We start from the raw sequence: 12429 nt of genomic DNA on the forward strand, positions 1-12429 counted from the left end.
TAAATCGTGTAAGTCAAATCGAAAACAAAAATTCTCTGTTTATGTAATCTGTATGAAAAGAGAGCCATGTCAGAAATCCGTGATTCAGCTCATTATCCACTAATGTGACCACGCCCACGGAACGAGCGCTATTCAGACGTAAATTCTGAGGCAAAACATGCATACATCGTCTCAATTGTGTATTTATTATCTTGAAAAGTGTTTATCTGGATGTTATAGCGATATCTGGCCTCTGTTAGTTCCTGGAGAGTCACATGGTTGTTCTTCTTTAGATTAATTTGTGGACTAAAGGTGTACAGAGCGCCCTCCGGCTGCAAGTATGAATTGAAAACACAGTATCCAGCGTTCATAGTGATAACAATAAATATTGAATAAACATTACTCCTCTGTATAGAAAATTTACATAAACATATGAGAATCCATCAATATTTCTCAAAATGTGCATGCTTTTAAGCTAAAAGGCTATATGAAATGCCATAGAGGTAGCATAATTGTTCAGACACTTTGCATCACAGAAATACAATATATTTTAACATATATAATAGAATACCATTATTTTAAATTGTAATAATATTTCACAGTATTGCTGTTTTTTCTGTATGTTTGATATACACCATGATGAGCTTGAGACATGATCACAGAGGGTTTTTTCACAGCCTACCTGTCTGAAAGAGCTCATTATTTATGCAGATCATTACAACTCATTATGCGATTCTTTTGTCTTCTCAGGTGTAAATGACCCACTATTCATGTGTTTCTCTGTGTTTCTTGACAAAAAGTGTTTGCAAAATTTAAATCTCTATATTGTTTTACATGAACGAGTAGGCAGCATAATTTTTACATCATTCTGAAGCAAAAACTCTAGTCTACAACCTCCAATACCCAGAAGTCTTGTGAACACAGATTTAATTTTTTTTTTTTTTTGGCTTTATTTCAGTGACTTAAGTTTTTTGTTTTTTCAATAACCACGCATAAACGTTATTCCTTCAAAAACACAAACGTGTACATACATGTTCCTAACATATTATTGTAGCCTAGTTTGTGCTGAATACAGTGTAATGACAATTTTTCCATTAATATGTTTATGAACAACTGAAAAAAGCACAAATGTCAAAACTTCTCCAGGGCCCCAAAAATCCTCAGACCCCAGAGGGTTAATTTTAGTATTCTGCATGTGTATTTCCAGAGGTCTGATTTAGGTTCCTCTTAGTTGTTGTAAGGTTCACAGTAGTCATGTGCTGCATTATAGTGTCAAGTACAACAGAGCTTGTTTCATCACTCTGAGAGATAGTGAACAAGAACTCAGCGTGTGAGGCTGCACTCTTAATGAGCTTAGGTGTTACCATTTTGTAAATGTCACCATCGTCTACCTCAGCATTTGATCAATCTCCAGACCAAAGGTCATCCATGTAGTCAGAAGAAGAGTGTCGTTTGTTATTTGATGATTACAATGAACAGACAAAGGCTCTGCATTTCCTTACCAGCCACCATCACCCGAATGCAGTATTCAGAGCACATCACAGAAGCTCCATATATCATCACTGTTAAAGAATAACTGTACAGTGAGCAGTGGTAGCAGTAAGTAGTAACTGTACAGTAGAATGATGGGTAACCCTTGTATTAACTGATTTTAACTAACAATGATCAACAGATTTGTTCCAGTATTTATTTATCTTTGTTAATGTAAAAATGCATTAACATCTGTTCATTGTTAGATCATGTTGACTCAGATCCTTTAAATAATATTAATCGATACAACCTATGGAATTTTAATAATGCATTAATAAATGCTTTAGAAGTAAAGTGTTACAAAATTAGGTCACATTGTATTCTGCTCAAGCGAGCTGGGGCAATAATCAAATATACTCTTCTAGATTTTCGTCTCTCTCTCAAGTTAGCATTGAGTCTGAGTCTGATTCATTTGAGTAAATCGGTTTGTATGGATGGCTCATTTCAATGTTTCCATTTGATTTGAAAATTGAGTTATCGCTCAGTAGTGTTGCCAAAAGTCCAAAGCAATGCATTTTACATAACATACAGTCTGTCTCAGAATTTTGTGATAAATAAATAAAGATTTAGTTGAATAATACAGTTTATCTTTCTCTTTTTAATTTACTTATAAATAAAGCCATATTTTAATTTTAATTAGCTGCATTTAGTATTTATTTAGTTTGTTGCTTTATGCCAGATAGTGGGATTTTTGTTTAATCTTGACCAACCTTAATTTATTTATTATTATTAATTTTCATTTATTTTTTGTTTGTTGTTTTGTGGAATTTTTAATATTTTGTGGGATAGTTCACCTAAAAATGAACATTCTGACATCAATTACTTGCCTTCATGTTGTTCCAAACTTGTATGAGTTCTGTTGAACACAAAAGAAGATATTTTGAAGAATGCTGTTAACCAAACAGTTGAAGGTATCCACTGACTTCCATAGTGGGGATAAAATACTATTAAATACTATACTATAACTGTCTGGTTGACAACATTCTTCAAAATATCTTTTGAAATATAAAATTTTCTTTTGTGTTGAACAGAAGAAAGAAACACATACAGGTTTTTTTTGTTTGTTTTGTTTTTTTTTGTTGTTGTTTTTTTTCACTGTATTTGTTTACTGCCTACATAGAAAATAACTGCCCTAGGCGTTACCGAGATGACCGTCAAGGAAAAGCTTGCCTTAAAGGCACATTGGTTGTACTGAACTTCAGCACAGCAGTGATTTGCCAGCAGGCATGAGGCCGCAGGCTGAAGAGACATTTCAGACATAATATAGGCAGGTTTTGGAGCCATAGAAGTGAAAGTATATGTCAAAAAAAAAGATACAAATAGTAAAATTCCAGTGCTATCATTCAAAATATCAGCGATGTTGTAACCCCACTTGCCGATTCAAAAGACTGGAACTGGAACTGTTGTATAGTCTATATTTATGTGATGTTAGTTATGTATTTTATACAATACATGTTTCGAAGCAGCTTTACAGTGATAATGGAGCAGTTGTGGCCTAATGGTTAGGGAGTCAGCAACACGAAGGTCGTGGGTTTGAGTCTTAATACCGGCAGGAAATGTAGGTGAGGGGAGTGAATGAACAGCACTCTCTTCCACTCTCACAACTCAGATGCCCTTGAGCAGGGCACCTAACTCCCAATCGCTCCCTGGGCACCGCAGCAAAAAATTGCTGCCCGCTGCTCCCGGTGTGTGTGTGTTCAGTACTCAATACTGTGTGCACTTGGATGGGTGAAATGCAGAGCACAAATTCCGAGAATGGGACACCATACTTTGCTTCACTTCACTTCACTTCATAACATGAAGCCAGTTCAGTGTTTATTCAGTTCCGTTATAAAGATAGTCAATTATTAAATTAGTTAATTTAATATATATTTTCATATATAAAGAGCTCATCATCCAGCTCTTTGGCTAACATTCTGGAAAGGTTCTCTCAAAGTTATAAACAAACATTATTCCAGTAAGTTTAATAAAATGCTCAAAGTTATCTAATCTAAGAATGTTCTTTAAACGTAAGCACAACAACGTTAATTATACATCATCATGGAACGTTTTTTTTAAACATTTTAGGTGGATTTTCATCTAACTTTTTTAATTGTTACAAATTGTTTCAGAATATTCAGAGAACATTCAAAAGTAACGTTCGCATAATCTGTTAAGAATGATAGAATGCAGTGTTTCCTTAACGTTTTCATAAATAAGAAAAAAAATGTTTATAAGAACGTTCATATAACATTCAAAAATAATGTTTTCCTAACTTAATGGTAGCAAAATGTTACTAGAACATATTTTTGTTGGTTGGGTACAAAACTCTTATATACGTGTGTGTGTGTATATATATATATATATATATATATATATATATATATATATATATGTATGTATACCCTGATACCACACCAAATCATCATCTGCTTATGTAAATGTTTACCTCAGCAACAATATTTCGCCTGCCAAGCCAATACCCATAATGTTGGGGCAATCTTTGTGATGTCTATTCAGGTGGGCAACTTAATCAGTCTGGTGCAGCACAGCCCACTCAAATGCCGCTCTCCCGTCGAGGGGGAAAGTGCTGATTTCAGTGGAATGTCACCCCTAATTAATTACCCCCATAAAGCTGATTTATGCCACCATTTGTCTTTGCTGCTGGAGGCTGTACTGATCTTCTCAGTTTACCCCAGTCAACATCACACATATGAAGCGTTCTGTTTATGATATCAGTTAGATTGTGATGCTTCATGTCGGAGCGGACCACATGGGCGGAGAGTTACACCATTTTCCTAGCTGAACTGGAACAATGAAATTCAAGTGGCATAAAGCTAATGCCATCAGACTCTGAAGTGCCCGAGCGTGAGTGCAGATATCTGAGCTCTTTAAATCTCAATTCATTCAACCTGAATGCACCATTCAAATTTTTTGCACTCAAGTGAGCACAATGGCAGCATAACAGGGACTTTACGAGTAAGTGTTTGGCCAGGATAAAAAATATATATAGACCGCCCATCAGCAGCAATCCATAGCTACTGTGGATTAAATTCATCCTCCGTTCTGCTCCCTTCACAGCGGTCAATTATTTTATAGTAGGCACTTTCCATGAATATGGTACACTTTGGTGGTGTCCCATTACTTCTTTTTTTTTTTTTTTTTTTTAAGAATTACAAGCACAAATCCCATGTTTTGTTGTTTTGACATATTAAAAACAGCATCTTACATGAAATGTACCTAACATGAGCTGTAACCAGTTTAAAGGGTTAGTTCACCCAAAAATGAAAATAATGTCATTAATTACTCACCCTCATGTCGTTCCACACCTGTAAGACCTCTGTTCATCTTCAGAACACAAATTAAGATATTTTTGATGACAGAATGCTGTCAGATTTCCTTCCATTGACTGACTTTGTAACTACCACTTTGACGCTTCAAAAACTTAATAAAGAGATCGGAAAAGTAATCCATATGAATTGAGTGGTTTAGTCCAAATTTTCGGAAGAGAATCGATCGCTTGTTATGATCAACAGATTTAATTTAGGCTTTTACTCGCATGTAAACATTGATCAGCGAACATAAGCAGAAGCTCAACCTAACATGAATAATGCACAAGATCAAACCACTTCCAGAAGCTCAAACATGCTATGTAACACACCAGAATGAACCTCACTGGTTACGCAGCACGTTTGAGCTTCTGGAAGAGGATGTTCACTGTATCTGTAATATGTTCATCATAACAAGCAATCGATTCTCTTCACGAGGGTGAGTAATTAATGACAGAATTTTCATTTTGGGGTGAACTAACCCTTTAAAGGTTCACTATGTAACTTTTGGTCCTCTAGTGGTTAACAAACAAAACTGTATGCATTTTGCAGAAGAACATTGTTTTGGTTGTGCTTCTGCTCTGCGTGACTGCGTGGATGAATATAACCCTTCACAGTAGATAATGCTTTAATATGAACTCTGTTAGAGAGCCTTACTCACCTCTTGAGAAATAAAAACGCCATGTCCATGTCGCTTTTACAACATTTAAAATCCCTCGGTTCTCGCCATCTCCCAAAAAGCCAATCCAGTGTTGATTCTTGTTTTATTACGAGCTCTGTCACATTCTCTTTCTGTGAGACACTCACAGGCAAGTCACGTATGTACACAGTTTACCATGACAACCATTCCCTCTGGTCTGAAATATAAACATATAATAGGCTTACCATAGTGAATCAGGATTAGACAAAAACACGTTTTGGAAGAAGGATTGATGATATATTGACTTATTTATATTTTGTTAAATTTGATAAAAAAAAAAAAAAAGGTTACAACCTTTAAGCACATGAAATACGTGTATCCCCTATTTGAAATAATGACGCTGCCTTGTGGTCAATAATTTAAAAATATATACAGTGCATGTGTGTGTGTGTATCTATGTAAATACACACACATACACACACACAGATATACAAAGATATAAATGATCCATATTTAAGGATATAAAATAAAAAATGTAATGTGACAGCTGCAATTTATTGCAAGTTTATTAAGGTTAAGCATCTTTTCACTGACTATTTTTTGAATAAAAAGGGAAAAGGGTATTTTACGCCATATTCATAGAAAGTGTCTCATTTTCCTTTGTGAGATGACTCAGGAGTGACTCTTTGTCTTTTATTTGGTCACTAGCAGTAATTCAGCAAGGGACTGATGGGAAAGACCATGGTCTGTGATGGCAGTTGAGACATATCGGCTTGTGTTCTCATTGCGGACGACCCTAATTCTGTCAGAGACACTGCTTGAGTACACTAAAAACCTAAACCCACAGAGCAGAAGGAGAAAGCTTTGTGAGACAGCTGATCAAAACTGTCACAACTGTTTGGTTATGATTTTATGTTGTTTCATGGACAAGTTGCACATTTTAAATGTTTAAAAATGTGAACAATGTGTACAAGGACCAAAAAAAGAGGAAAACGGCAGATTGCATACTGTATATCAGTGATTTCTCAGAATTAATTTCTATGTAGAATATTCAATTTGTAACTCAAGTTACTTCACTAATTGTTTAATTTATACCAATACAATTGAAAAGAAACATTTTCATTAAACTTTTTGTTTTAAGTTGTATTGTGGGATTGTTGTTGTTATGTTTCCAGGACAGAATCCAGGTGGTAAACGGGGCGCTATCCATCAGCAGTCTGACCCTGTCAGATACTGGGATGTACCAGTGTATCGCTGAGAACCGTCACGGCCGGGTGTTTGCCAACGCTGAACTCAGAGCCATTGGTAAGGGATCACTAAATTCATAGTAATTAAAGACAAAGCATGGCGGAATACGTCCCACCTTCTTAGTAAAAGAGCCAATCGCTGATTGATGAAGTCATTGTGTCACTGCAGCTGCCATTAGAAGCTCCGGTTCCCATAGAAACCTGAGATTCGTGCTTAGGACTGCTCATACGCATTGGCGAGTTAATCAGCTTTTTTTAACGCTATTTGAGCACAACATTTATGGAACAGTTCATGTCAGATTTAGTTGCTGATTTAAAATATGTTATTCCATTGTTTGTTCGCCAAGCAGTTTTTGAGATTTCAGGATTCCCCTATTCAAATAGATAGGACTTGGTCTTGGATGCCTGAAATAGCTGCTTCGAGGTGTTGCAAATATGGCTGCTGAGTGAACAGACTTTGCTAAAGATCAGCACAAGCTCATTGGAAAAACATGGCTCTACCTACATACGAGTCACGTTTTTTTCTTTTGTCAAATCAACTTAGATAATTAATGTGGTTCAGATAACATCATATTTTGAGTTTCTGTTGATTAAATCAATCACCTTCATTGTATTAACTCAACTTTTTAATTTCAATGAAAATGTTAACCAGGTAACTTGCTTTTGTACAGTGTAGAAGCCGCTAAAATGGCACGGTTGCTTCAGCATTTTTTTTTTTAAATCTCTTTTAGTTTTTATCTCGCATTTGCTTTGGGGTATATTTAGGGTTTAGTGTAGGTGGTAGAGCATTTTAAACCTGATAGAGCATTCAACTTTCAGCGCCACTCACTGGACGTTTCATTTCTGAACTGCCGCAATACGTACAACAATAGAGATGTCGCCACAAGCACGTTTTCCCAATGAACCTGGGTTCCCAAGGATCTAGCCCCTCAACTGTTCGTATGCTCTGAAATATGTAGCTAATATGCAGTTGGTCATATGCCAAACATATGCCATACAATATGTTTCCAAATGTGTGTCTGTACGATGTGAAGTTTGTTTTGGTTTGGAGCAGCACGTGGGTTTTGTTTCCTCATAAGCTCATTCCAAACACATTGCCAGTGAACGCCACCACCCATTAGTCTTACTATGCCCTTTTACGTCGCATTTAAAAACAGTTGACCCGCTATTATGAGGAGCAGAATAACTTTAGACAGGATCAATGATCAAACCCATCTCTGCGGTGAAGATTAAAGGAGTTGACGTTCGAGGCCATTTTATCATGCGGCAGATGAGAGAAGTGCTCTGTTCCCTAGTCCTGTCATTTGTCAGCACAATGGGTGCTTTGATGCTGTCAGCGCTGAGTGCAGATGGATGCCAAACAGGCAGGAAAGTCTAGTATGCTGAAATTGCTGCCTGGGGGAGATGTGAGGTAGACAGTCTTCGCACTTTAGAGCCGTTAGATTTGTGCTGGCTGGCTTGACTCGGTTTGACTTAGTGGTGTGTGGGGGATAGTGTGAGCTCTTGAGTGTGCTCTTAACTGAGTATATCGCATTAAAAACATCCTTCTCGCCCGCCTCTGGAAAGTGAGACGATGATGAGATTTAGCTAAGAGGGAAGCAAATAGAGATGCAGACATTTGACAGGCTGTGTGGAAGAAATGGGTCAGTGACATAACACTAAATGTTTTGTCCTGTTTATTAATTCAAAAATACACTAGCGTTCAAAAGTTTGGGATCAGTAAGTTTTTTTTTTCTTTTTTTTTTTAAGTAAATTACTTACTTTTAGTCAACAAGGATGGATTAAATTGATCAAAAGTGACAGACTTTTACAAATACAAACCCGATTCCAAAAAAGTTGGTGACACTGTACAAATTGTGAATAAAAACAGAATGCAATGATGTGGAAGTTTCAAATTTCAATATTTTATTCAGAATACAAAAGATCTGGTGAAAGATCTGGACTGCAGGCTGGCCATTTCAGTACCCGGATCCTTCTTCTACGCAGCCATGATGTTGTAATTGGTGCAGTATGTGGTCTGGCATTGTCATGTTGGAAAATGCAAGGACTTCCCTGAAAGAGACGACGTCTGGATGGGAGCATATGTTGTTCTAGAACTTGGATATACCTTTCAGCATTGATGGTGCCTTTCCAGATGTGTAAGCTGCCCATGCCACACGCACTCATGCAACCCCATACCATCAGAGATGCAAGGCTTCTGAACTGAGCGCTGATAACAACTTGGGTTGTCCTTGTCCTCTTTAGTCCGGATGACATGGCGTCCCAGTTTTCCAAAAAGAACTTCAAATTTTGATTCGTCTGATCACAGAACAGTTTTCCACTTGTGCCACAGTCCATTTTAAATGAGCCTTGGCCCAGAGAAAACACCTGCGGTTCTGGATCATGTTTAGATATGGCTTCTTTTTTGACCTATAGAGTTTTAGCCGGCAACGGCGAATGGCATGGTGGATTGTGTTCACCGACAATGTTTTCTGGAAGTATTCCTGAGCCCATGTTGTGATTTCCATTACAGTAGCATTCCTGTATGTGATGCAGTGCCGTCTAAGGGCCCGAAGATCAAGGGCATCCAGTATGGTTTTCCGGCCTTGACCCTTACGCACAGAGATTGTTCCAGATTCTCTGAATCTTTGGATGATATTATGCACTGTAGATGATGATAACTTCAAACTCTTTGCAATTTTTCTCTGAGAAACTCTTTCTGATATTACTCCACTATTTTTCGCCGCAGCATTGGGGGAATTGGTGATCCTCTGCCCATCTTGACTTCTGAGAGACACTGCCACTCTGAGAGGCTCTTTTTATACCCAATCATGTTGCCAATTGACCTAATAAGTTGCAAATTGGTCCTCCAGCTGTTCCTTATATGTACATTTAACTTTTCCGGCCGCTTATTGCTACCTATTCCAACTTTTTTGGAATGTGTAGCTCTCATGAAATCCAAAATGAGCCAATATTTGGCATGACATTTCAAAATGTCTCACTTTCAACATTTGATATGTTATCTATGAATAAAATATAAGATTATGAGATTTGTCAATGTCACATTCACAATTTGTACAGTGTCCCAGCTTTTTTGGAATCAGGTTTGTATAAAGTTTTGTATTACTGTTACAAAACAACTCGATTTCATATAAATGGTGGTCATTTGAACTTTCTGAACTTTATCAAAGAATCCTGAAAATATATCAGTTTCCAAAAAACTGAGTTTTCCAAAAAATTAAGCAGCACAACTGTTTTCAAAATTGATAAAAATAAATGTTTCTTGAGCATCAAATCCAATTATTAGAATGCTTTCTGAAGGATCTGAAGAATGGAGTAATGATGCTGAAAATTCGGCTTTACCATCACAGGAATAAATCACATTTTAAAATATATTCAAATAGAAAATACTCCACCTTGGAATTATAAGGTTCTCTCAGCATTCTGAACAGTTTTGAGATATTGAGCTTCAAAGTTTTTGCATGACATACCCCTTTGTAGATACAAACTTTTTGTTTTCTAAAAAAAAAGTCCCAAAATGTATACGACTTAAAAAAACAACACATAATGTAAATACATTGTCACAGAATAAGAACATGTGACTAACTCAATTTTGACAAAACTTTCAACCTTATAATTCCATGGTGACGAACAGTTATTTTAAATTGTAAATGTAAATAATATTTCCCAATATTACAGTTTTTACTCTATTTTTGATACCTTGGTAAGCAAAAGAGATTTCATTTACACTTTATTTTAATGTGACGTTATTACAGTGTAATTACACAAATAAGTACTGAGTAGTTTTAATTAACTACATGCACTTAATATTGTCTTAGGTTTTGGTTTAGGCTTAGTTGCTTGTAATTATGCATAATTTATGGTTGTTACTACAATTAACATGTAACTACTTAACCTTAAAATAGTGTTACAGAGACTTAAAACATTAAAACTAATCAACCCCAAACTTTTGAATGGTAATGTACATAAAAATGTATTTCATACATCAGTGGCTTAAATACACCTCTTCTAAGATGAGCATATTTAAATTCCTTAATTAAAATTTGATATTATTTGGGGGGAAGTGTAAGGGCAAAAAACTCAGAGTTGTATTAAAAGGTTAATTCAACCAAAAATGAAAATTCTGTCATCATTTACATGTTTGCCCCAAAACCCCCCCCAAAAAAAAAAAAAAAAAAAAAAAAAACACAACATAATTTACCACATCATTTACAAAATATTAATGTTCAACACATGTTCACGAGAGCACCGTGACGCATGCGTGCTGTGTTGACACGAGACCGGACTTTGTTACATGAACAGGCGTGACGCATGGGAAATTAATATTTTGTAAATATGTGTAAATTATGTTTTTTTGCGCAAACAAAGCAATCATGTCACTTCATAAAACTGAGGTTAAACCACTGGAATCACACTTATTACTTATTTATTATAATGTCTTTACTACCTATCTGGGGCTTGAAAGTGGTATTGTGTGGGCTGTCAATGGAGGGTCAGAAAGCTCTCAGATTTAAAAAGATCTTCATTTGTGTTCTAAAGATTAACGAAGGTCTTACGGGTTTGAAACGACATGAGGGTGAGTAATTAATGACTGAATTTTCATTTTGGGGTGAACTAACCCTTTGTAATGAAGAAAAAAGTCTCATTAGAAGAATAAAATTATTGATAATAAAACCTATTTCTTAAAATAATGATACAATAATATTAGAAAAAAATATTATTTCTGAATATTCCAAGCTGTCTATTGTGTGGAAAACATAAAATGTTTTGTTTGGTCACTGTTCTTGAGCTGCTTTTCTTTAAAATGATTGACACTTTTTGATATTTGTGTTTGTAATGTAATTACATTTTACGTGTTTTTATGGACTTTACAAACACTTTTAGACGTCAGTCTATCTATCTTTCTTTCTGTCAGTTTTGTAAGATGCTTGTTTTTCTCTTCACATCAGCAGTGGCACCAGATTTCTCCAATAGTGTGCTAAAGGCACAGACATTGGCTCGGCAGGGTGGCGATGTTTTGATTGAGTGCAGGCCTCGCATGTCCCCACGCGGGATGATCTCCTGGAGGAAGGGCAAAGAAGCCTTGCGAGAGAGCCACAGGTATTTTTACCAACCCATTTCCCTTTGTCTGCCAAGAACCTGTTTATTAAAGTGATACAGACAGAGCAATATGATTCAGGTCAGGCAGAGAGTTGTTACTGATCAAAGGCTTGATTATTCACATCAAAACGTCTCAACACAACAGTGCATTTGCATTTACTTGATCTAGAAGAAGAAAAAAAACCTTTTTCAGGTCACAGAATAGCATCAAAAGTGCTTGAACAATCAACCAACCACTGAAGCTCTAGTTTCATAATTATTTGTATTTAGTAGAAAATTCAATTTTCCATCTTCCAATTGTTTTCCAACATTAATTTACATTTTTTCTATATAGTGTTAGATGATTTGTTTAAATGTCTAACCCTTGGATGCATAAATTATTCAATCACAAAATGAATTCATTGAATTAAAAAACAATTAATATAATCATTTCCAATATTTGTTTCTTCAAAATTATGTATTTTGAAAGAATCTGTTCAATGTAGTGGTGACTGTTCATTTAGGCTAATAATATAAGTCAGTGGCAGTCTGTATAAGCAAAAGATAATTGTTATGAACTTTTACAATGAAATAATAAATAATAGGGATCTCTCGCTAAAAAGATCACAATTCTAGAACATAAATT

At 35.8% G+C, this 12429-nt stretch overlaps 1 protein-coding gene across 1 annotated transcript in view; it reads left to right on the forward strand.

Annotated features, from left to right (window-relative positions):
- Nucleotides 1–12429, forward strand: part of cntn3a.1 (contactin 3a, tandem duplicate 1) — a 97095-nt gene that overhangs the window by 56457 nt on the left and 28209 nt on the right. The window contains 2 exon segments of the mRNA XM_048178866.1: nucleotides 6633–6762; nucleotides 11654–11804. Coding sequence (XP_048034823.1) covers nucleotides 6633–6762; nucleotides 11654–11804 — 281 coding nt within the window.

The sequence above is a fragment of the Megalobrama amblycephala genome, linkage group LG24 (assembly GCF_018812025.1).
Source record: "Megalobrama amblycephala isolate DHTTF-2021 linkage group LG24, ASM1881202v1, whole genome shotgun sequence".
Taxonomy (NCBI): domain Eukaryota; kingdom Metazoa; phylum Chordata; class Actinopteri; order Cypriniformes; family Xenocyprididae; genus Megalobrama; species Megalobrama amblycephala.